The sequence below is a fragment of the Heliangelus exortis genome, chromosome 15, assembly GCF_036169615.1.
Source record: "Heliangelus exortis chromosome 15, bHelExo1.hap1, whole genome shotgun sequence".
Lineage (NCBI taxonomy): Eukaryota > Metazoa > Chordata > Aves > Apodiformes > Trochilidae > Heliangelus > Heliangelus exortis.
The window spans coordinates 3,861,743-3,887,837 of record NC_092436.1 but is presented as its reverse complement, the minus strand read 5'-3'; the positions used below and the strand labels follow the sequence as shown (position 1 = coordinate 3,887,837).

Here is a 26,095-nt window from a genome sequence, read left to right as displayed (position 1 = left end):
CATTTTACATAATTTGTGGGGATGGATAAGGAAGCCTGTAAATCCTGTAGAAGAAGAAAGGGAATTTGGACTGTAAAACCAGCACAACTGCAGGAAACATTTGGGAAAAAATTATTACAAACAGTTACAAAGTATTCTTTATTAAACTTTTAAACACTATAAATAGTAGAAATATTTTTCCAAATGTAAAGGCTTTCATAGTATGCATTTAATGGCCTTAAAGCCAAACATCTCAATAAACTTGCATTACACAGGGCCTGCAGCAGCTTATAAAGGAAAGATGAGAAGTACATTTTGAAGTGCATCTTAAACATGATACTTGCAATTCCTTAACCTGGGGGTTTGTTGCCTCTTTACTGTCTGATTTTAGAATCAAAATATCAATGTATTTTGAATTATTTGTGAATAGAAGGGAAAGAATGTTGAGGTTGAATGTTCTGCACACTAAAGACTATTTATTATTTTGCTGATTACCTTTTTTCTTTGCTGCTTCTGGTTCTTTTTGAAATATATGATGCACTGCATGGTATTAGTTTGAGTTAAGGAGAGATCTGGTGAGAATGTAGATAATCATTAATGCAGTTTGATTTAGTAACTGCTTGAAAATGGTAGCTAAAATAACCTGTTGAGTGATCTTCAAGCCTGTTAGTGAATCAGGGAGCATTTGTTGCAGAAAGTTGACATGGTCTGTGTAAAGGGAACATCACATTCTCCATTATCAGAAACCTTTCCATCAGGGCTCTTAAGGTTTTGTGTCCTGACTTTCTGAGAAAGCTTCACTGACTCAGCATTGCAGCTGACTTTTAAGATATGCTGCTGAAATAATCACTTTGGAATCCTTCTCTGTCATTATTCCAAATTTTTCATCACTGTGCTTTGGCAAGCAGTTCTTGCTTCACTTTTTTGCAATTCACCTTAAATATTGTCTGTTAAAAGCCTAATAAAAAAACCAATGCTTGATACATTCTTTGGGCTTTTCAAAATTGTATGTGTGAAAAATATGAGCTTTGACAAGTATTAAGTCCTGTAAACAGTTCAGTTTGTCTATGTTAATGTCAAGGGCAAGCACCTTACTCCTTGTTTGATATTTTTGTTAACCCTTGGCTCTTGATTAGTGGGAGAGAGACAGTAATGTTCAAATGAGACAAAATGCATTTCTGGTAAGGCTGATCAAGTGCAACTGCCTGAATTGCTAGGAAATATATTACTGTTTCAGTGCTCCCTTTGACATCCAGATACTTGTCCCTACATCTGTCCTAGAAAATCTGTGATCAACATGTTAGGAGAGCTTTCAAGTGTTGATTGGGCAGCTTATTGTCAGGAGTGACCTCATGTTGCAGTCTATTTCTATTTAGACTGCAGGGTTTAGTGCAGCACTCCAGAAGTACTGTCTGACAAGCAGCCTTGGAATTCCAGCAAGCACTATGCACAACCAGCAGCCTGCAGCACGCTTTGTTGTTTTTCCAATGAAGCATTTTTACATGAAGTGCTCATTTGGGATAGCAAAAATAATCAGAATGGCCTACAAAGTTTTGCTGCACAGGTAATTATATGAAAGGAAAAATAATTGCTTTGATAGGATTGTAAATAAGACTCTCTAACTTGAAAATTGTGTGAGATTAAATGTGTTTGGGGGATATGGTGAAATGTCATAAGGGATTTTGTCATAAGGAATATAAATCTGTGTACAGGCAGTAAATTACCAAGGAAAACTTAGAAATGTTTTATTGCTACTTCCTGTATTTTTCTAATTTAAGTTATGTTTTTACTCAGACTTTTTATGAGTATAGGGAGACAGTGCTAAGGGGTTTCTCAGGAGTGAGTTAGCATTATGGAAGATGTTTACCTTTCTGTGTTCTTGCTGTGTCATGCTGCGTGAAGGCTCTGGGCAGCAGTAGAAATTACAGCTTTTAGAAAGTCTCCTTGAGCTCTGGTACGTGTGTTTGGAAGTTGTAAAGTGTTTTCAGCTAAGAGCTATTTGACACATTTCTTCCAAAAAGTACTTTGTTGCTAAAGTGATTAGTCCAAGACATAAGGTATTCTTTACATGGTAAGAGGATTCTTCAGGCTTTGCAATACTGCTGATTTATTCACAGCTTTTGCTGAGTAACCCTAATGCATCTAAAGGTGTTAAATATAAAGCACTGGTGAACAATACTATGGGAGCTGGAGGTTACACAGTAGGATGGAAAATTTTGTTGTGGGTCTGTCTGAAATCTTTTGGATTCTTTGGAGATAAATTTGATTCTCTCCACTCTTGACACAGTTCTTTCATGGTCTCAAGGGGTAGCATAAAAAGATTCGAGGTCATCATACTTTTTTATAAATAGTATTTGTACTTGTGCCCTTGACTGATTTTTGCTTTTACAATTAAGAGTGTTGCAGTGTTCTGTGCTTCAATTGCCCTTCCCCCCCCAGTTTGTCCTAGGAGTGACTGTGTTTTAAGAGTAAATTAATTTCAATGAATACAGTTATGAATTAGTATTTTATAGTGTAAGCATACTTATTATAATGCAGCTTTTGTAGAGCTTACTGAAAATACTGAGATCAGATACTTAAAACAGCATTTTTGTGTTTTGAAATCTTGCTGAGTTTTTTGCTTAGATTCTTGTACATGCTTCTGTCTTATCCACAAAGCTGCACTTATTTGCAGCTTCTTGTCTCCGTTTGTTGTATTTAAATATTGTCAAAACAAAATGTGTTTATCAGAAAACTTGAACTTCTGTGCACCAAAATATCAATGGAATGTAAATATTTCAAGGTGAGAACTTTTTCTTACCATTTCTGTGTTTGAAATAAAAAACTGAAATGCTGGTGTATTAACACTCAGCTGTTTGATTCAGCAGCTTGGAATTTAGTATCTACAAGATCTGGCTTCTACAACCAGGTGTTTTGGTTTTCCAAAGCTGTGTAGCAGTGCCTGTTTTGAAGTAGTAGTTTAGAGCCATCTGTTAGTCAAACTGTTTGGAGTAGGTCTACTTTGGTTTTTCACCTAGGCATACAAGCCCACAAATCATTTTGTGATCTTGATTCAAAATAAAAATAAAGAAATTAAACGTCTGTGGGCACGTACCTGTTCAGTTGTTACATGGTGGCATTTAAATACACTGCACTTTGCTGCTGCCCAGTACCAGCTGTCCAAAGCAAAAGGGCATAATTATTTTAAATAAACACTGTAACCACTTCCCTTATCAGCTAGTGTTTAACTGGAAGTCCTTTATTGCTTGTGTTTTATCTGCTTAGAGGAAGAAAATAAAGTCTGCTTGAGGTGGTCTAATTATCTTATCTCTCTGGTGGTGTAACTACTAATAAACTTGATGAGGTCTAACCAAGATATTCCTTGCTGCATTATAACTGCTCTTGGGTAAGCAGAGAGACTGTTAGGAAATTCTGGTATTGGCCAGAGGTCTTGCAGAGGTGGTACCTGTTTGGTTCTCCAGTGGAGTAGCAAGGTCACTTGTATTTTGGAGTTAGATACATGAATTCATAAATATAGTATTTAAATCAACTTTGGCTTTCAACAGCATTGTTGCATGTTAAAGAGTAGACCACAATTTTTTTCAGCTTTCTGAGTTTAGTTATATCTAATAGGAATAAAAGTTCTTCCCTCCCTACCTCCTAGTTGAAATGAAGTTAGTATAATTATTTTCTGAATAAGATGTAAGTTGCAACTCACTGCTGCTTACAGTAGTTTTCTTCATTTATTTCACTCTTGGCATATGTACTTTGTCTATAAATGAAGTATTCTGTTCACAGTTACAGAATTTTGATACCAATGCAAAACTGAAGAGAGAGGACACACAAGTTAATTTACTTAAATGTGGCTCTGTTAGTTACACTGATTCCCACCCTTCTACCTCCCCAGGGTGGAAGTGGCTTGTGCTAGGAGATTTCCAACTGCTTTGCAAATAGTTAGCTCAGGTCTCAAAACCTCTGGAGGGTACCTGCCTTGCACTTGAGAAGTAGCTGTTCGTGGAGAATGTTGTGGATCTGTTGAACACTGCAGGGTAATATCACACAGCAGTCTGACAGGCAGGGAAGAACCTCTCTGAATTGCAGCTGTGGAAGAAAGCAGTGTAATTTGGAATTTGCCTTTAGGCAGCAAGGGTAAAATCTGCATTCTTAAGCAAGGTGTCAGGAAGTCTTTGGAGACAAGTGGTAAGTATTTCCCATGGGAAAGGCTGTACATCTGAGCACCTTGGGCTTCCTTATCTACTGAGCAGTGCTCTTGAGAGATGGAAATCAGCAACTTTCTGGCTATAAGATTTCTTCATCTATCTAGCAAAGGGCCTGCAAATGGACTTTTGCTCTATATTTATTCTACTTTTACTATTTATATGCAGTCTTGAAGTATTTTCTAAGTGGCTTTCTCTTGACTTCAAGAGTTATTTGGTGTGATAAGTTTTTGCATTACATTAACTTATTTCTTCTTTATTGCAGTGCTCATATCTCTCCCATAAGTATCTTGCCAGCTTCTGCAGAGTAAGTATAATGAAAATACTTGAACTGTGCTATTACTAGAACATGTGTAGAAACTATTTCTTCTTTCAAGAAGCAGAAATGCAGGAGGTTTGTTGATTACAGTTACAAGCAAACATACTATAGTGTGAAGTATGTCACTTATGGCATTTAACAGTAATGCAGGAAAAACCTGATGTGTGTCAGTGTTGTTGACTGCAGAAGCATGAGAACACAGTATGATAGTATCTCAATTCCAAAACACTTTGTGTTTGACTTTAAAATTATGTGGAGGAAAAGTAAACCCACAACTCCAGAGTTAAAAATGGGGTGAAATATTTTAAGATATTTACAGGAAAAAATGTATAGGTCTAATTTCTTATTTTGTATGTGCTGCCTAAGAAACACCCAACAGAGTCTGTTTTGTCTTTGGGTATCTCCTATGTCTTCCATCAAGTAGGTGCTTGGGGTCTCTGTCGTGTAAGTTTTATTATCCCAGCCTTTCTGCATAGCTGATCAATGCAAAAGGAGAGTTCTTACTGTGCATTTTCTGTCTTGTGTTTTTAGTATTTTAGAAAGAACAATAAGAGCAGCTGTGGAACAGCACCTTTTTGACCTGCAGAGCAGCTTAGATAATGATCTGAAACATATACAGCAACACAGACTGGGCTGTAACAGTGAAGAAAAAACTCCCAGCGGGGATGAGGAAGGATCTAACAACCAGTAAGATTTTGTTGTATCTGTAATGAATTCCATAAGATCTCATATCTTAACTCTTCCAAAGCAAACTATCCCAATCCCTCACCTCAACCCAAAGCAAAAGTTGTGACTTCTGTTATTAATTTTAACTTATCACATATTTTAAACCAAATTGGCTTCCTTCAGTTGTCAGTAATCAACAGCTCCTGGATTAAATATTTTAAATTTACCTTACAGCTGAAAATGTTGTGAAGTATAATTACATCACTGCTGAATTCTGTGCAAGTAGCACAAGAATTTAAACTTAGCCCAGCACTTTTGTTGTTATCTCATTGATATTACTTACAATACAATTTTACCATATGAAGAATACTGTAGGTGCTGTTTCACTTTCTTTACCCTATCTTTCCTCATCAATACAGCTATTTTAATGCTCTGTCTGCCAGTATCAACAAAACAGCTAAAAATGGATAAAATGAGCTCTGTGGGTCTGTTTACACAGTTTCAGCTTCATTTGATCAACTGTTTCTTTTACTGTAAATCTTGCTGTGGTATGAGTCTAGTGATGGTAGCATTGAGAAGCTCTCCAAAAATGTGTGGTTAAGTAGAACTTGAGTACCTGAATTCCTTTGTTCTTCAGTCTGTAACAGATGAAGTATTCAGAGACTTGAATGCTGTTTTCTAAATTTTTTAATCTTTACTATTTTAAGTAGTTTTATCTGTGACAAGAGATTGCACAGAAGTTAGCAGCTCATCATAGAAGTAGTAATCACTGCTGGTAATGATAAATTAAAACTGTCATGTTAGGGACTGAAGTAATTTTCAAGTGGGTAGTCACCTGAAAGAGCTCTTGGAGCTGAGTTCCTTCACTCACAGCGTCAGTGCTGTAAAAGCTGTCTGACTTCACAGAAGCAGAGGCTGGAAGTACTGTCACTGTAGGTTTGAAACTGATATACTCTGGCACAGTGACTATTTCAGATGTTTCTCATCATCATTCCACTGTGGATTAACCATAAGAGAGGATACATGATAGTGTTCTTGAAAGAGGTTATCTGGGTCCTTTAAAATAGTGACTCCATCAGGCTGTGCATGAGGCAGATATTAATTGAATAACTAAAAATTGCAGTGATCCAGGATGAATTTCTTACAACTAACTTAAAATAATTGTTGGAGTTAAGAGAGTTAAAATATTAAATTCTGATCCATCCTCTTTAGTATTTGTGTATCTGATAGAAGGAGGAGTATCTCTAAAAATAGAGTGGAATTCTTTGTGAGTAAAGAGCAGGAAAGCAAGAAAGTCAAAAGCTTGTAATGAATTACAGAATTATGTGGTAACAGGGATGCTGGTATCTAAAGAATATATGGACATAAACATAGTATAAGCTTTAATCAGGCTGTACTCTTGCAAGCCTTGAGTTGCATTCTAAGAAGATAAAATGTTAGAAATAATGGGATTTTTGTCATTGGAGGAGGCAGCTTAATGGTAAAAAAGCCTGGTGTTTGATACTCTTTAAGGAAAAAAAGTGTAGGGTTTTGTTTGTTTTGGTTTTTTTTCTTGTAATGGTAGAACTGGGTTGCTGATGTCTTTCTGTTCATCTTTGTAGGAATGATGTTATTGAAGATAATGACACTGGTAACAGTGAGAACACAGGAGGCTGCTCTGAAGTATTGGTTTGCACTGATTTAGACAGTGAACTTATAAAACATGATACTGTAACTGAGGAAGAAGAAAGTGTTCAGGTGAGAGGAAGAGCCTCCTGCCTATGATAATCATAAATTGCTGTGATGATACCAAAGTGTTTTAGAGATCCAAGTTTTCCAAATAGCTCTGATGCAGCCTACACATTGTTGTTGCTCTGTGCAGTTAATTCTCTGCTGTGCAGTTTGTAGAGAGGCACAGAAAAAAATTTGTGTACTTGGGTACAACTTGTTTGGGCTCTGACTAATATTTTTCTGTTGATCTTTCACAGGTACCAGCCCTTCCTTCTGCTCAGGTAAGTCAGTGTGTCAGCAAGCATAGCAGCTCTTAGAATAGCATCTGTGTTAGTAAAATGCTTCCTGTGGAGCAGACCTGAAGCTGTGATTGTAGCATAGCCCACAACAGCCCTCCTGTGTGAAAGGAGTTTGAGAAGGGCATTTGGGGTTGTAGGAGAGGAAATATGTGCATGTGAGCTCTCCTCTGGGTCTGAAATGGAAACAGGAGCAGCTGTTTCCTCAACTACAATAAGTGTGGCTATGCAAGACTTGCACAGCTCATCTCCGGGGTGGAAATTATCTCTCAGAGCATGACAAATGCACTGTAATTAAAAATTGTTTCCTCGACTTGCAATTTGTTACTTGAGGACTGAAATAATGTAAACAGGATAATGGAGTTTTGTCTGATGAGGGTACTACTGTCAGCAGTGTAATACTGGTCATTGTTTGAACTCTCCAGGTAACTTTATTTTATATTCAGGTGTTTGTGAGAACCTTCTGAAACCAAATGTAATCTCTAATTGTAACATATTTTATATTTCAAATTTCTTATATGCTCCCAAATGAGAAACTTTAAGAATCAAGTACTCAGCTGTGGCATAAATGCTTAAAGTAATCAAGACTTGTGCCAACTTTTAGTGAACAAAATGGTGATACGTATTCATCTGAACTCATTTTGTGAGATGGTGTCATGAAAATGCCAGCATTTCTTCATCCCCTTCCCGTTCTCTTGCTGCTTTATTTAGTAACAGGGATTAGTAGCTTCTTTTAGAAAGTCTGTCAGACTTGTTTCATTTCATATATGCTGAGCAAAAGTCTACATGCAACTAGTTATTTTCAGGACTAGGGTATACTTACTGCCATGATTTTAGTTGCTTCAGACTTTGTGCTATGATTAACAACTTGCAATAGAACTGTTGGTGTTAATATTTGAAAGAAATAAGAAAAAATTGTTTTCCTGAAGTTGGAAAGTAATTTTGTCTTCCAATTATTAGAACACCTGCTTACTGCCTTGACTTTAAATGTAAAAATACTGCATGGTTAAAAAGTACAAATTCCCCCCCCCCAAAAAGCTGTACTTGTAGTTTTGAGGGTTTTTTGTGCTTAGTGATGATTACAGAAATGTTTCCAGCTGAGAATCCCATTCCCAAATCTTCCTAAATATTTTTTACCAACAGACTGCAGACGTATTATTGAAACCATGTGATAAAGATGTAGATGTTGATGGAGAAAATAGTGAAAGGTATGTATTGTTGTTTTGCTTTCTTTAAGTCTACATGGCAGAATGTGTAACTTCAGTTCTGAAAAGTAAAACTATCAAACTGGTGATTTGTGAAACAAAACTTTTCACATGTGAAAACACAGAGGAGGTGGAGTTACCTTTTGTGATGATGATATAAAGATGCATGCACTTGAAAGAGAAAATAAATACAATATAATAAATACAATATAATAAATACAATATAATAAATACAATATAATAAATACAATATAATAAATACAATATAATAAATACAATATAATAAATACAATATAATAAATACAATATAATAAATACAATATAATAAATACAATCAAATACAATACAATGTAACAAAATAAATACAATATAATCCTATATAGTATATATTTTGGGGTTGATTTTTCATGAACAATCGTATATTCTAGGCAATATAAATAGAAGAAGTTATTTTCTTTGAAAATATTTTGACATATTTTATTGCTTTGAAGGACTGAAGAATTAATGCTGATAATAATGACTAAGCAGGAGACTTTGAAGTTAATTTGCAGTTCGACTTCAGCATTGATTGAAATTTCAGTTTGAGTTTTGAAATATTTACTCGTAATTTGAGCTCATAGCTTTTTTTTGCTTAACTTGATTTAAGTGGAGTTGTTTACATGCTTCAGCTTGAAATTTGGTAGGGAGAACAAAGAGGAGGGAAAAAGCCCCCATAAATGTAACATTTGCTCCCCAGAATTTTAGTTATCACTTTAAAGAAATCCATTACATATCTGCTAAAGCTGGACTAGGTTATGCAAGAAGAAAGGGGAAGGTGTGGTATTTACTGTCCATTAAGATTTTATCTTTAAAATAATAACTACATCTGTTTCTTCTTTTTAGGCAAAATAGTATATTGCTTGGTGGCAATGATAAAATATCTTCAGAGATATTTCTGGTAAGGTTATAATTTCATTTATATACAGATACACAGCATCTTAGAAATTCACATGCAATACAGATACAAAGAAAACCAATACATTTAGCTTTTAAAATGCTGTGTTGGTTGGCCTGCTGCAAGGTTTGCAGAACCTCTCAGAGATCATCATCTCAGCTTCAGAGGAACTTTTGGCAGCAGACCAAACTTACACATCTTGTGTAAGGAATGCTTTGTAATGCAAATAATTGAGTTAGGAGAGAATAATGTTTTGGGTTTTTTTGTTTGTATTCCCCAGAAAATTTCCAGAAGTGCTGTAACCAGCACTGATGAGGTACCTGATTTCCAGTTGCTAAAGAATAATAATAAACATGGTCTGTTATGTTATTTAAATACAGGATTCAAGTAGCAAGAGTTGTGATCTGAATGCAAATACTGATTCAGAGGTGTCAGAAGATGGCAGCGTTAATGTTACTGAGGAAGCTCTGAGTGTCCAAGTACCACGACTAGATCTGAAGAATGTATCTGATGGAGACAAATGGGAAGGTAATTTTCACCCTTCAGCTCACCATATAGTTAGTTAGTAATGATAAGTAGAACACTGAACAAAGTAGAGGCAGCTGACGACTTCTTTTTTAGTTCAATAGGAATAGAATGTTCATACACACGTGGTAAGATTGACCAAGTCATGACGTAGGTCCCATTATATTTCAGAAATATTTGCAATTTAAATAAGGACCTTTAAAAGCTGTAAAGAAAAAAATAGTCAAAGGAGCAACTAAAGAAAGCAGAAAAGGCTGTTTTATAGTAGAGGCTTGTGTTTTGTCTTGTTTAAGTGGCTTACAATTCCCACAACTCTTGAGTCTCCCATGCGAGGCCTTGAAAGCACTTTCTCTGATTACATGTATGATGATGACATACAGTTAATATTCATGTGGTTTTGTTTTGTGGTTTTGTTTACTTTATTTAAGCTACTAAACACAACAATTTACATTTCAATTATTTTGAAAAAGCCTATTGGTTGTCTTGTTTTAAACATCAGGAATGTCACGTGTTGGTTTCCATGTTGTTAGACTACTTGAAATGGCTTTAGATTTTCAAATAAAAGTTAACAGCAGCAGGTGGATATTATTTCTGTGCCCATTCTCCCTCCATTGTTTGGATTTTAGGAAAATGTTTAAAATACAATTCTCTCTGAGACAGGGTTTGTTATATTTGTGATCTTATTCTTCCTGGCCTTCCAGGTTTAGCCAGCCCATAAGCTTGTGACTGGATTGAATTTTGTTGCTAAATTGTCTGGTAATAACTGTTGAAACTGTTTCAGTTTTCTAATAGCATAACCCCTTTGTAACCAGAGGAAAACCCTCTTGTCAATATCTTCTTTTCAAAGTACTTATCTTCTTATGTTTTCTTATATCCTGTTTCCTCTGCCTAGTGTTGATACTCTGAATCATCACACTTAAACGCAAGTGATACAGTTTGCTAGAATACTGTGAACTGTCACTGACATCTCAATGGCCACAGTCCACTTGTTTCCAATTTTAAAAACTTGCAAACACAACCTGATAGATAGAATACAGATTTTAGTAGGCAGGAGTGAACAGGCTGTTCAGTGACAGCTGCCCTTTGGAATGCCTGTGGCATGGTCAGATGTTTGTCAGGTGCTGGTAACAAAGAATGACTGCTCTTAACTTCTGGATGCTGTGTTGTAAATACTAAAATTAGTGAAATGTACCTGGGATGTGTGGAATTTAACAGTGCAGCTTATAGTTGTAGCATGTTAGCACATAAAGCATTGTTCTGAAGCTCAAAAGGTGATAATTTACTGTTAATTTGTCACCAGCGTCATCTGTTCTCCAAATTAGTTGCCTGCATTAATCCACCCTTTTTAACCCTTTGACATGTGATGAGGTTTGAAACTCTTGATTGGCTTACTTGGATTTGTAAATTATTTGCTGGTTGACATTCTTGAGCCCTGGCAACTGTACATTCAGAGTAAATCATGTCCTAAGGACATTGATTTGCAGGCATCTGAAGACACCGAGTCCAGATTCTCGTTCTTGTGTCCCAAGTTAATAACTTTGTCTAAGGATTAGCAAACAAATAATAAAAAAACCTGCTTATGTTCTCAGTGTTTTATTTACATTAATTGCTTCCTTGCACATTGCATTTTGTTGCATCCTCTATTTCTGTTATTCTGATTTAATAAGTATTGTCGGAGGTTTGTGGCTTCCATTTTCATTATTTCCTTAAATCTGCTTGTAAAAGTTGCTTTGGTTTTACTTACCTAAATAATTTTATGACCCTTACTGTAAAAAGAAAGTAGCATACCTTTGTATAAATGCATATTACAAGCTTTTTGGTAGTGAAATGATGACATTTTGCAAGAAGTGTTGTTTCATTGAGAAGTATTTTAATTTTGGCTATTTTCCAGTCCTGTTTAGAATGGTTATTGTGATCTCAGCCATTCATGGCACTGCAAGGCCTTGTACCTTTCCACCAAAGGAGATTTGCATTGTAAAGAAATAAATACATGTCCAAAGCTGGTTACAAGATTTGGGTTATTAAAACCTATGTAGTAGAAAACTTCAAGGCCTGTAACCAGCAAAGTTCTTGAAAAGGCACATCAAATGCTTGCTGTCTTAAGGCAAAAATACAGATCAGTTAATCTGTATTTCTGAGTATTTTTTTTTCTGCATTTTCCCTGCTTTTTGGAAATCACCACCATCTCTATTATTTACAAGCCGTGAGCAAAATCATATTGAGAACCTGTCTTTTGTTAATGTGAGGATGCATGAGACTCTTATTAAACTAAAATAAGTCTTTACTATTCCTATATCAGTTCCTCGTAAATCTTTTCAGTAAAAAGTTCCAATTTGCTAAGGACTGAGCATCCTTACCTGCCATTGAAATTGTTTGGAAGCTGAGAGTGCTCAGGACCTGGCCCAAAAGATGGGATATTTTTCCCTGGTACTGTTATCTTCCTGCTTTACATGTTATGTATAGTTTGTTCTGACTGTGCTGTGTGTTCACCTTAGTATTTTTGCCATTCTTTTTCATTTTATTAGCGCCATGCCCTATCACTTTTCCCCTCATTGATTTCAAAACAATGCATCTGCAGAGAGAAGGGGAGGGTAAGTATGGTTCGCCATACGTTCAGTTATCTGCCTTTTGATAGTTTATGGTTTGCTTTCTAACTAACCCTTCACCTGCTGTCCCTTATTATCTTGGGAGTGTTCTGATCTGCAGTTTTTTTTTTGTTCGCTTTTTTTCCTAAAAGGCCCTCTTCTTGTATCTTGTCCTGTGTAAACAGGCAAGATCACAGCTTAAAAACAAAATGAAAAATCCCAATAATACTTAGTGAATGTACAATGGAAAGCAGGTACAAGGGTTATTTTTTTGAAGATTACTTTGTGGGTTTTATTGTTGTTCTGCACACTTTGAACCCAGTTTTCAAATTTCTGATTTGAACTGGAAAATACAGGCAACTGTCTGAAAAGAAAAGGGGGGTGGGATTTTAAATTTAAGTGCTTTGAAGGCCATATCAGCTTTTTGTTAGACAGCAAGGAAATCATACCTGAGAATTTTAAGGGATGTAAGCAACTCAGCTTTTACAAGGATTTTTAAAAAATGATTGTTTTGGAATCTCCTGCCTTAAGAAAATCAGCTTCCACAAATTAAGAAATCTCTTTTTCTCAGTGGTGTCAAGATGGAATTAAATTTAAAAACCCAACAACACTCCTTTATAAAGACTTTAGCAAATGGGCATTGTACCTAAAGAGGTATTGTCAAGCTTACCTTCTTCAAAACCAAGAGGACAGTCTTTCAGAGTACATGCTTAAGGTATAAAAATTAATTTCCACAACTAAATATTGCAACAGCCAATAAATTTATTCTTCCAACTTTGGATTTCTGATAAGTAAATAGGCTCTTTTACACTGTTGAACTGTTCAGAAATGCATACTCCCAAGAGACACTTTGAAAAAGGGATCCTAGTGTGCATACTTCATTTCAGTACCTTTTTCTTTCGATTGTTACATGACAGAATTTGTAGCCCTGATGTATTTCAATGTTTTTATTCACTTTGTGTACGACACCACATCCTTTAGAGCATACAAGACTAAGCATTGAGTACGTGTTTTTGTTGCCTTTTGCCTCCAGTTTAGAATTCTGTTAACAGAAAGGTACCATTTTGCTTCCCTTTTTTATCTTCTAGATCCATTTCCTGCTTTCAAATCTTGGCAGGAGGACAGTGAATCTGGAGAGGCTCAGCTTTCCCCACAGGCTGGAAGGATGACTAACCATCCATTGGAAGAGGACTGTCATCCCATATTGTCACATCGGAGTTTGGATTTTGGGCAAAGCCAACGTTTCTTACATGATCCAGAAACATTGGATTCTTCATCCAAAGCACTTTCTTTCCTTAGGTATGTATTTGAATGCAATTAGGTGGCTGTTAGGATGGGAGTCATAACTGCCAGTATGGAAATACAGCTGTTGTATACAGCAACTTTATATGGGTTTTCATGATATGAAGTGATTGAAGACCGAGGTCAAATGGACCATTATGTGGACATGTGGATGTTCATCTAGAAGCTGCCATAGTGAGTCAGAGCAGAGGTTCACCTGGGGTGATACTGACTCTCAAAGTGGCCACTGGCAGATGTTGAGGGAGAGAGGATAAAAATAGGGCAAGCTTGCACAGATTTCCCTGGCATTTGATGAGGGCTTCTGACAACCTGCTGTACTTGGCACTTCCTGGGCTGAACATAGTATTTATATCCTGTGTTTACCAGTTTTTACTGGACTGCTGGTCTAGGATTTTTATGAAAGTTTTGGTTGTTTGTTTTTTGGGTTTGGTTTGCTTTTATCTCCAGTAGCATGAATTTCTCTTTTCATGTTGCATGATTTTGCATTTGTTTTGTGTGCCATGTTATTCATTTCCAGTACAGAGAGCCAGTTTATACAAACCATTGCAACTGAGGTGTGCAGTTTGGGAAAGTTCTTCATCTGGGCTGTGGAAGGGCTCCTAATACAGCTCTGCTACTGCAGATTCAGAGGATTGAGCCCATCAAACCCTGTGTATGAAAGTAGAGGTGTAAATAAACAAGCTGCCAAGTTACTTGTGTGACACCTGGGGAGTGAGACCCTCTAAAACTGTAAATAACCTGTAACCTGTACAGGGTACTGCTGTTACTATGAAAGAGAATTTAAGAATGACTGTGCCTTTTAGGAAGAAATAATCCCATAAAAATGAGAAAAATCTCAGACAGGAAAAATGAAGTTTAGAGTCTTCAATTCTCTGTCTGAAAATTCATAAAGTGGATTGAAAAAGATGCTTGCCCAGGTTTTCTCTAGTTAGCTGTAGAAGATAGTTGGTAAGAACTATTAAAATGATGCAGAAGACTGACCTGCAGTGAAGTGCTGATTGTAATAGCTGTTCTCATCCTGAAACTAATAAGGATTTGTACTAGTAGATTATTAGATTAGTATTTCTAATAACTGGAACTACGGAGATGTCCCTGACTCTGCTAAGAAATCGTTCAGGCACCTTGTGTACCAGAAAATTCTCATTAAATAAGAAGGCTTTTTAGAAGCAGGAAATAACAAGGAGCTGAACAACTGCAAAATATTATTCAAACCCAGAATCTCATCTTCTAGAAATACATTAGTGAGGCCATCAGATTAGAAAATGTAGATGTTTTTTATATGAGTATCTAATAACTTGCCTAACACAGGTAAGGGGAACTATCTTATTACCAAAGATTGTTTAGTGGCTGCTTCTAATCTGGGCTTTATTGTGTGCCCAGTATTTCAAGAAGTACTGAGTATCCAGAAACTTCAATAAGTAACCTAGACACCAGAAAAATCTGTTGTAATGGCAATGTAATGAACAGTATATTAGTTTACTACACTTGCATTTCAAATGCTGCTTTTCTGTTAGGAGTATTACTGAAATTAGAGAGGAAAAAACATCACATTTTGAAGTCAGCAGATCAAAATCTTTTGATTTAGTAAGTGAATAGCTCTAACTGAAAACCTGAAAAGAATTGATTATGAACTGGAGAAAAAAAATTGAAACTGGTGATCTGTTACTCAAATTTACAAGTTGCTTGCACTTGTTCAATTAAATGACAGAAAAAAATGTTTTTAATCCAGAACACGAAGAGCATCCTTTAGCTCAAAAGATGACAAAAGGGAAGACAAGACACCTTATCAGCTTGTCAAGAAATTACAGAAAAAAATAAAGCAATTTGAGGAACAATTTGAAAAAGAGAAAAACAGTAAGGTAAGTTACCACTTCTGCCTTTGCTCAGGATAAATGCATGGTAGAGCTAAGTTATTTTGTGTATTTCATCACTGAATGACTGACTGTGTGTCCTGGTTTGGGTATTAAACTGTGACACTGTGGAATCACAAATGATAAAAATTTTGTTGCACACTGTTGCCTACAACAGCAGCACTAGCAAACAGACCTAAAGGCCTGAGCTCAAAGAAGGGCAATGACATTAATGCAGTGAGACTGCAGGGCATATCAGATGAGGCACATTCAGAGATAGAAGCATTTTAACCACTCTCTGGCTCAACTTCTGCTGCTTTGTTTCAAGGTTTGTTTTTTTCACAAGCATTGTCCATTTTATTAGCACTGAGATCTGATCTGGTGCTAAGAGGAGCATTCATGTTACTGCTCATATTTGCTGTTAAAAATGTTACCAAATCTTGAAAGAAATATTTATAAACAAGCTCCAAGTTGCTTTTTGTAAAATGTAGTTTGTTTGTATTACTTTTCAGCCCTCCTACAGTGATATTGCAGCCAATCCAAAAGTTTTAAAATGGATGACTGAACTTACCAAATTGAGAAAGCAAATCAAAGGTAAGGGATGCTACAGTTTGTTTTTCTACAGACACAAATTACCACAGTACAGTAAAAATGTTTCTAGATCCTGAACTATTCAAAAATCAAAATTATTTTGTAGCTTTTTTTTTTTCTTAGTTCAGTAGAAGAGAAACTTTGCTTATGCAGATTGTTATGGTTTAACTGCAAATAAAGGAATGTGTTCTTTATTTTAAACATTTGGATTGAGCAATTTTTCTTACTTCAGATGCAAAGCAGAAGAGCTCAGATGGGGAGTTCATGCCTCAAACACGTCCACGCAGTAACACTCTTCCCAAAAGCTTTGGTTCCTCTCTTGACCAAGAGGAGGAAGAAAATGGAGATGAGATGCAGGTTGTGCAGAAGGAGAAGAAGCCCACCAAGGAAGCTACACTTGAACTGATTTTGAAAAGATTAAAGGAAAAACGAGTTGAGAGGTGTTTGCCAGAAGATATAAAAGTAAGCATAAGTTAAGGATAGGCTGGTTTTAGGAGAATAATAGAGGGAAATAGAGCACTGTCAGACATTTCAGATAACACTTTATTGACAAAGTGATGCCTCTGTCTAGCAGCACTTTACTAAGCTCTTATATTTCAGGCTCTGTGGGGAAATTACCAAGATGAACCACATTTTCCTTGCTCACTCTTTATTAAAATACTTACAAGTATGTGCTGACAATATTGGACAGCTTTATTAACAGCTGAAGGTGGGATGTGTGGTATTAACCAAGCTAAGTTTGGCTAAGGCATCTGTATAGCAGATAACAGAAAAACTGTTGAAGTGACTTGTGTTGGATGTCAATTATTCTTCTGACAGAAAATGACAAAAGACCATTTGGTAGAAGAGAAAACATCTCTCCAGAAAAGCCTCCTGTATTATGAAAGCCAACATGGACGCCCGGTAATGCTTGGTTTATTTCATCAAACTGAAATTAATGTTTGCATAGACAACAGTAACTGTTGTGCAGTAGTACTACCAGAATTTAATGCTGGTGTGAGTTTGTTTGGTTTTTTTCTTCTTCAAAACAGTTATCTCAATGGTATTGTAGTTTAAATCCAGCTGGCAACTAAGAACCAGAAAGCTGCTCACTCAGTTTTACCTGCAGAGGGAATGGGGGAAGAGAACCAGAAGGGTAAAAGTCAGAAAAGTCAGGGGTTGAGAATGAGAACAGTTTAATAAATCAAGTAAAATAACAATCGTAATGAAGAGAGAAATAAGAAAGAAAATCTTAAAACAAACTATGGTTTTTTAATTTCTTGCGAGAAGGCCTGAAATGTTATTCTGGATTGCACAAAAACAAAAATGAAAAGATTTTTTTTTCCATCCTAAGTCTGTGGCATGTATCTCAAATAATTGGAAACAGGGAATTTAGAGTAAAAGACTAGCAACTGATACACCTAAAGTTCTTCATTCTTGGACAGTGAATCAGCATCACTAGTCCAGTCATGAGATCTTTGCAGTTGCTGTTTGATTTGCCTTCTGGACTTGGCACACTAACTTTATAAGCAGCACTGACAAATAAATCTGACCAAGCCTTTCAGTCTGAAAGCCAAGGTCTTGGAAATACTGGTTCTACAATCCCCTTCAAGAGCAAATGCTAGTAACTGTTCATGGTAGACTTTAGGATTCATTATGTTAGTATACACAGTTGTCAAGAATTGAGTGTAAGTCAAATATCAAATAAAATCTCTTTACAATTTCATCTTTTCCCCCCCCTGTCATTTCTGTAGAATCATCATCATTGCTAGAGACAATTTCCTCCTCCAGTTCTTGGTCCCTGTTTTCCCCTCTTTTCCATAGGCCTTTAAAGATAGTTTGCTTCTAGTGAAGCTCTTCTAACAACTTCCTGAAAAATATGTAGAGTTAAAGTGAGAAAAGAGAGAGCAAAAAGCACCCTCACATTTTCCTTTGTCTGCAAAACTTCTTACACACAATTTAAACTAGTTTTATGTTCCTAATTGGAATGTATGTGGCCTGGCATGAGAAGCATACCACTTTGTGTGTGCTTGTATTTTATTGAGTGACTGGTATAATTAATTCTGTGGTTTCTCTGCCTTTAGGTTACTAGAGAAGAAAGACATATTGTGAAGCCACTTTATGACAGATACAGACTTGTAAAACAAATGTTAACTAGAGCAAGCATTACTCCTATTCTTGTGAGTAAAACACATGCTATTTCTATTTTTTTCCACTGTTGAACTGCTAGGGTGCCTTTAGAAAAGGTAAAAGTGTTAGTAAAAAGTTTAGTAAAAGTGTTCCATGAAGACATCTTTCTTGTGCAATATATGAGGTGGTGTTGTCATCAGACTTGAGGCATTTGATTTACTGCTGAAAGCAAAGGAGTTCAAAGCTTGTCTGTGACCTTGATGGCTCTTAGGAAGGAAATGGTTCCCTGTGGAAGTAAATAAGAGGTTCTGACTTGCTGTTCCCAGGTCCCTGTGCTAGGTATGGATCCACAGCACATACTGTACTTTTAGTCCTCCCAAGAATAGCAACACCTCTTGCAGTGAATCTTGCCTCTCCTGTGCTGCAGGTTTCTGTCACCAGAGGCATGAGTGATAGAGTGGCCCTAAGAACTGTTCCATTCCTTCATGCTTCCCCACTGTGAGACATGTCTCTGCAACATCTGTACAACATCTGTGCTTTTTCATTGTATTTTCACTTCTTTTCCCTCTAACATGTAGTGCTTTCTGTTCTTTCTTCTCTGGGCTGGTAAGAGATGAGGAAGAAAAGTTTTCATACTGTGTGAGGAGATGAGTGTAAACATGTTTATGCCTGTAAAACTGTTTGAATGATAGTAGCTATTTGACCCTTTTTGCAAGAGGAGACTGTATAGCTGATGTGAGATAATCTCTTTATGTGCAGAGAGTTCTCTACCAGACTTATATAGCTGGGCAGTAGCTTATTCAGCAGCAACTTAATTGTCTGTCTACGTTGCCTCTGGCTATCCTCTGCTGTCCCCTTTAAGCTGAAGTATGTTGAGATAAAAGGACCAGTTCAAGATCATTCCTTTCTTGCACATATATTTTTGGATAGCTGCTTTTATAGGGAAAAAAAATTTACATTGCAGTAACTTCAGTCTAAGGGCAGCTTGAAGGCTTCAGTACCTCTTTTTGAACTCCAGGGGCCCAGGTTGCTCTTGTACACCTAAGCATTTCTTCCTGACTGGTGAGTCACTGGTTATTGGTGGTGCCCTAATATTTATCCCATCTCTTACCTCAAAAATACAACTCTTCAGCTGAGATGTTGGATGGGACTCTGAGCAACCTGATTTAGTTGAAGATGTCACTACTCATTGCAGGGGGTTTGGACTAGATGACACTTAAATGTCCCTTCTAACCCAAAGTATTCTCTGAATAATAAGTAGCCTTATGAATATATTGTAATTGCTCTCGTATCCAAAAGGATTTTAAATTAAATTTCTAATTTGTGCTGTAGGCAACACCTGTAAAATATTTTTCACAGGCCTTTGCTTTTGAAACCTGCAAGATAGATAAGTGGAGCTCTCCAATTACCAAGTATTGTTCAGTGGTAGCTTCAAGGTAGGACATACTCAGGGCCAGGTATTGCAAGAACTGTTTTTTGGTTTATGTGGCGGTTGCTTCCATGAGATCTTTCTTATGGCATCATGGTGTACTTTTCAAATACTGTGAAGCCTGCATGGAAATGTCAAAAGAAGCAGGAAGCTATTTACTTAGAATAAACTAAAGATTTTTGACAGGTTGTTGTCTGTGTGGCTTTCATGTTCCACCTTGTTCCTGTTGGAAGTGTCCATCTGTTGCAATTGCTTATGTGCTCCAGGGGTAACAGATGAGCAGGGTGTAATTCCATGTGTGCCACAGGCAGCCAGCAGCAGTTCCTGCCCAGCACCTGTTTAGGCTGAAGTTCAAAAGTTCTTGACACTGAGTTGGCAGTAGGTAACTGGCACTTCTAATTGCTGAGCTTCAGAGTAGCCTAGAAAAAGAAACTGGCAGTATTATTCCCAATTTATGCCTGGCAGAAGGTAAAAACCAGATCTGGCCTTGTATAGCTTTATAGTTTCCCTGTGATTGGGTTTGGGAGGAGCAAGAGTAAATACTGAATTCAGATATACCCTTGCACTTTATGAATTTCTTTCAAAACATGGAGGGAGGGAGGGAGTGCTTCTTCTCTTCAGTCTGAAGAAGAGTATTTGTACATAAATTACATGCTTCAGCATGTAAAGTGTCAGGTATGCTTTGGGCATATGAGCTTTTTAGGTTTTGTGGTTTTTTGTGCTCTGTAGAGAATGCTTGTGGTCTTTTATTTTTCTAGGAGAAGAAACACCTTTAGGTATTAAGCAACTTGAAAATTCTAGCAGTGTTTTGGCAGTGTTTAATGCTGCATGTAATGAAGCAAACTTGTATTTTTGCAGGGGTCACCATCAACCAAGAGAAGGGGGCAGATGTTACAGCCCATTATTGAAGGTGAAACTGCCCATTTTTTTGAAGAAATTAAGGTGTGTACAGTGCATTTTAAAAAAAATACTTCCCAGTACTTGTAATAGGGAACTGAAATATTTCATGTGTTTTGAATTTCTGCTTTGACTTACAGGAAGAAGAGGAGGAAAGTGATGGTTTGTCTGCAGACCTGAATGATATCTTAAAAGCTGCTGTCCAAACGCAGTCTGTTTTAAGCCCAGTTGATGAGTCTGATGTGGAAGATGGTCAAGAGAAACTGACCCGGGACCTTAGGCTGTCAAGCACACGTGCTGCTTCTATGTATGTAAAAATAAGAAGTGACTAAATCACTAATAGAAGTTGCAGTTGTCTCATATTTATGGTACCAACTAGATGATGTGGGGTGGAAGGGAGATGTGTTCACTTCTCAGGAAGTCTTTGGCTTGATTTACTGTTCTTTCCTCTGACATGTCTAAGATCTTTCTGTATTCAGTGGATTACTTCGTGTCCTTTGAATCCTTTCCAGCCTTCCTTAAGCTCTGCACACAGCAGAAAATTTAAACCCTTTTAATAACTATTAGTTTGTTCTCAATATTTCACTGTCAGACAGCTAGCATGTTCCTTAGGAGCAAGACACAACATTAGTGCAGCTAGCTCAGTTGTTTTTGACTGTGCTTTGGAGAATTTAAATTTTATTGTATGGCTAACAGTGTTTTTCTTTCATTTGAAATTTTTAGGCCTGAATTATTGGAGCAATTGTGGAAAGCCAGAGCTGAAAAAAAGAAGCTACGTAAGACATTAAGAGAATTTGAAGAGGAGTTTTATCAGCAGAATGGAAGGTTTGTTTACACAAAAACAGATTCTGGACAGCAACTTCATTTTGTAGCCAAGTATTTTTTTGCAGCTTTCTGTATGAATGTTGCCAAATGCAATCTGATCTGTTCTAATCTCTGCTATGAATAATCTCATGAAGGAGGTAACATTCTTATGTATTTTTAATAGCAGGACAAGATTGCCCAGAGTTTAGTTTCCTCTGTTGCAGTCTGTAAAGCATAGTAATGAAAATGGAAGAAGTATAATAAAATATATAATTTTCTATTTTTCTTTTAAATAGGAAAAGTAACTTTTATATTGAAAAACTCTTCAGATTACCCCTCTTCATTTTTTAACATAGAGCAGGGAAGTTTGCCTTTTAAACCTTTGTTCCAGTTGGCTGGTCCTGACAGTGGATATTTGCTTTACCAATAGTAGGATAGATAACTTCTATTATTCCCTGTATTGTACAGATCTTTTAGATTTATTATTTAAATATATGTTATTAATTTGATTGAACTGCTACCCATTGTGTAGGAGGTTTTTCAAGGTGTATCACCTCATGAAGAAAAGTAACAACACTCTTAAGAGGTCAGTCACTTTCTTGACTGGCAGATGTTTTCACTTAAATGTACTTTTTATTGTATTTCTCCTTAACTATAAACCTCTGGACCATTGATCAGACCAATTCAAGTAACGTGGCTTCATCATGAACTTAGCTGAATTTGGGACATAACTCTTTTTGACTCAGTAGCAAGTCACTTATTTTTAAATAAGTGAGATGGATTAGATTAATTGGATAGTTCTTCTTAAATAAAGAAGAATAATTCTTAAATAAAGAAGAATAATTTTCTTCTGTCAATTTGTGGGTCAGTCTAGATACAGTGAAAATGTAGACCAATATAAATTTGTGTTTTTCTGTAATGTATACACAGGATCTGAAACTGAAGTCTTCATATCTTGTTGATAAAATCTTGAGAAGAACTTAAGAGAGCAGTTTATAACAATGCTGCACCAAGTTGTGCTGAATAAATTCTTGTGGGTTTTCTATTCAGTTTTCTGGGAGATGGTAATTTTAACTACAATGAACAAAAATATAAAAATATGTCTGTTATTTGTGAGTCAGCTGCCAAAGATGTTTTTATTAGGCCCTAAGATAACTGCACATTGATGCTCTTGAATTTGGCTTGCTGCAGTATGGAGAATTTTCTTGAAACTTTGTTGTCCTTTTTACAGGAATGTACAGAAAGAAGATCGGGTTCCAATGCTTGATGAGTACAGAGAGTACAAGAAAATTAAAGCCAAACTTAGGCTGTTAGAAGTCCTTATCAGCAAACAAGATTCTTCAAAATCAATTTAAATTATATTCCTCCAACCCACTGAATAACGTGATGTTTCCACTGTACTGATTGGGTGCTTGTGCTCATTTGTCATGCACTGTTGAAAGAATCCAGTTTGTGCACTTTATTGTGGTGCCACTATAACATGTCTGAAGGGTGAGTAGGTCCTGTCTAGAGAGAGAGTAAATAAGTTTGAGACTGCTCTATCCAACTTTAGCAAACACAGTTTCCATCAAAGTTTTATATTACAGATGCATCCATCTTGTCCAAACCATAGTTGTTTTTCTTTAGCATACAAGAACTTTGAGACTTTTGTTACTACCAACTTGTTGCATTATTGAAGAAATTCTTAATCCATAATACTACACTGAACTACTCTTCTTGCCTAATTTTTATTATGGGAAAAAAAAAGTCAGCAAATTAAACATAGAGCTCTTTTTCCTGGAACATTTTAGAAACAGACTGAAATTCCTTTCAGAGGACTGCTGTGGAACAACTTTAATTTTTGATATTCTAAATTGCACCTATTACACAGTAATAATTAACATATGTGGATTTTGCTCATTAGTGGTCACGTTTCCTCCTTGATAAAGATGACAGTGGACAAACCAGAAAGTGACCTTGCTTTAGTGTCTTTTAAAACTTGGAACACTGAAAAGTTTTATCACATGCTGCCTACAGGACTTGGGTTACTTTTGTTCACTTTATGGTTTTATTGGTTCTTGTTTATCAACTCATGGTGACACAGTGGTTTGTCTGAATTGGATACTGCATCTCCACTTTGGGAAGATTTGAGGAACATAATGAACTTTGCTGATGGTGTTGAGACTTGTGTAGCTCCAGCAGAAAAGAGCTGGCTTAGGACAGTTAAAATTGCACTGTACTCAAACTAAGTAAGGTATCAAGGGCTAAAATCAGTGTAGTTAATGTGCACCACAGGGTGAACTGTTAGTTGTGAGGGAAGAAGTTACTGCTGTTTATCACAATTTTGTTTTACAGTTGGAGAATAAAAAAAAAAAAGTTACCTAACCTTTATGATGTAAGCAAAACAGTTTATGGGCCTTGCATGATTTAGCTTCAGAGTTGAAACTAAATAATGTTTTGAGTATCACATCTGCTGTGCTGAATGATGATTTAGCTTTATGCTCTGCAACAGCCATCAGCAGCTGGTTTTGATCTGGCAAAATCTAAGTGTTAATTTTAACTGGTGCTTTTGTTTTGTTTTGTTTTGTTTTTCCTTCAGTGTATCAGTTTGCTTGTGGCCATGTTTTGCATGCACCTACTCTCACTGCATGTTTTTTATGACTGGCTGATGTCAACATAGTTATTATTCACATTGCTTTATGAAAGACCAAAAATTAACTTTCTCACAACGTAAGAAAACGGCTAGCATGTAACCTCATAGACTTGCTGTTCTGTCATGAAGCATATGAAATAGGTTGGAAGTAGGATTTTTAGTGCTCAGATTACATCTGTGTACTGTAGAATACTTCTTATTTTGTTTTACTTTGCTCATAGGCATGTGATTTTGGAATTCAGAAAAAAAAAAAAAGCACTAAAACTATTGAGCACTGGTGGTATGCCTTCTTTTTTTTTTTTCTTTTATTTTACTGCAGAATGATCTGGGACCCTAGAGAAATATGAAGTTGAACTAGTCTTGACCATTTATCAATTAATCAGTTTCATTGTGCAATGTACACTTCAGTTACTTTTCTATCAGTCTGCAGACACGGGTGTATCCAAACATTGAAACTAATGTGTACTGTATAGTGTTGTACATGAATGTTTGTGTTTTATATACCACATGCAAAATGTCAATATGCACTATTTAAATGTTTTAAATAATATATTCCTCCTTTATAATGCTTAAATCTATATGATTCCAATATTTTTATAAGTGAGTGAGTGATCAGACTGGTTCCAATTCAGAATTAACAGCTGCTTTGTGTTTGTTATGCAGTGTTTGGCTGTTTATTCAGTATAGTAGATAAGCATGGCAACAGTTATGCTGAGTGTGTTTTGTGCCATCTTTGTTGAGCAATAAATAAATGGTAGATCTAGGCATTTTGTGATATAACAGTTTTACTTTGGTAAAAGCAAAACCTATATATCTGTATGGATATATAGATATGAAATATATATAACTAAGCCAGATATAAATGCATTGCTATGTCTGGTGCTCATTGTATAGACTTTTATAATAAAAGTACCTTAACCTTTATTGTCATACATCTTTGTTTCTCATCATGCTTTCTCCTCCACTGCTCTCTCTTAAAAACAAGTGCTGAGTCTCCCAATATTCCTGGGTGTATTTGTAGTTTCAGGGTGTTGCTGAGGCAGGGCTGAATTCCACAGCCTGCCAGCTGGTGCTGAGACAGCCCTTGCTGAAGCTGCAGCATCTTAAGCTTTATTTTACCTGTTTAGACTGTGCTGCTCAGTGGGGACAGCAGGAAAGTGACCAGATCAGCTCCTAAACTGACAACTTGGCTTATGGTGCCAGGTGGACATCTCTTCCTGCCAGGGTGCCAGCCTGCTGGGTGATGCTGTAGGAGCAGGCTGAGCCCTACTCATCCCTGCTCCAATAGGAGCAACTTGGGGAGTAGATGGGGCAGACAGCTGATTAGCTCCTTACTTGGCTAATTAATTCACTGCCAATTAATACACCTTCAGCTGCTGAGCCATGTTTGTGTCTATATATCCATGATGCTCTCTCAGCCTCTGAATCCACATTGCAGCAGTTACTGCTGTGCTTGTGGCCAGAGCACTGTTACTGCACACACTTAAACACAAGAGGATGCTCTTTCTCTAGACAAAGTAGGCTTTTTGTCCATAGTGTATTGATGTAAGATCATATGAAATGCAACTGAGTTCTTTACAGTTTACTCTTCTGTGGTATTTTGTGTAAATCCACCTTTCCTCAGCCTAAGGCTTGGCAGCAGGGGACAGAAGAGCTCCTGAAGGTGAAGACTCTGCTCGTGGATGTGTGGAAGTCTGTGGTAAATGGGAAGAAGAAAAACTAGGAAGCTGAGGGAATAAAGAGGGGAAGGAAGGCAGCCTCCAGTAAAAGCTCAGTGATAGTGGCACAAGACTTGATACATAACCAGTTCTGTGGAAACACAAATCCAAGCTTCACATCTTTAAACAGGTTTGTTTGAGCTGTTGTGTGACCACAGGGCAAAGAGGTTGTGGGGAGAAGTGAGGCAGGCTATAGAGAGGGCTTCCCACACCCCAGAGGTGCAGAGCCAGGGATAAGGAGTGCTTGAAAGCTACTGATGAAGTTCTGGGTACGTAACTGTGGGTCAAGGTTTTGAGACTTTATCCAAGAGGGGCTGCCAGGAAGAGGAAAGGTCTGAGATGCCAAAG

At 36.7% G+C, this 26,095-nt stretch overlaps 1 protein-coding gene across 4 annotated transcripts in view; it reads left to right on the top strand.

Annotated features, from left to right (window-relative positions):
- Window positions 1–24,961, top strand: part of FAM13B (family with sequence similarity 13 member B) — a 44,795-nt gene extending 19,834 nt beyond the window's left edge. The window contains exons 8-25 of one of the 4 annotated variants that reach the window (XM_071758472.1): window positions 4,441–4,482; window positions 5,026–5,181; window positions 6,762–6,897; window positions 7,128–7,151; window positions 8,310–8,374; window positions 9,254–9,308; window positions 9,686–9,833; window positions 12,356–12,421; window positions 13,504–13,714; window positions 15,447–15,576; window positions 16,080–16,161; window positions 16,391–16,620; window positions 16,978–17,061; window positions 18,222–18,317; window positions 20,555–20,638; window positions 20,734–20,900; window positions 21,317–21,418; window positions 22,629–24,961. In XM_071758472.1, the coding sequence (XP_071614573.1) occupies window positions 4,441–4,482; window positions 5,026–5,181; window positions 6,762–6,897; window positions 7,128–7,151; window positions 8,310–8,374; window positions 9,254–9,308; window positions 9,686–9,833; window positions 12,356–12,421; window positions 13,504–13,714; window positions 15,447–15,576; window positions 16,080–16,161; window positions 16,391–16,620; window positions 16,978–17,061; window positions 18,222–18,317; window positions 20,555–20,638; window positions 20,734–20,900; window positions 21,317–21,418; window positions 22,629–22,752 (2,002 nt within the window). In that variant the 3' untranslated portion in view covers window positions 22,753–24,961. The remainder of the gene's footprint in view (window positions 1–4,440; window positions 4,483–5,025; window positions 5,182–6,761; window positions 6,898–7,127; window positions 7,152–8,309; window positions 8,375–9,253; window positions 9,309–9,685; window positions 9,834–12,355; window positions 12,422–13,503; window positions 13,715–15,446; window positions 15,577–16,079; window positions 16,162–16,390; window positions 16,621–16,977; window positions 17,062–18,221; window positions 18,318–20,554; window positions 20,639–20,733; window positions 20,901–21,316; window positions 21,419–22,628) is intronic. The other 3 variants (XM_071758473.1, XM_071758474.1, XM_071758475.1) reach the window with 3 other exon arrangements.
- Window positions 24,962–26,095: the final 1,134 nt, after the last annotated feature.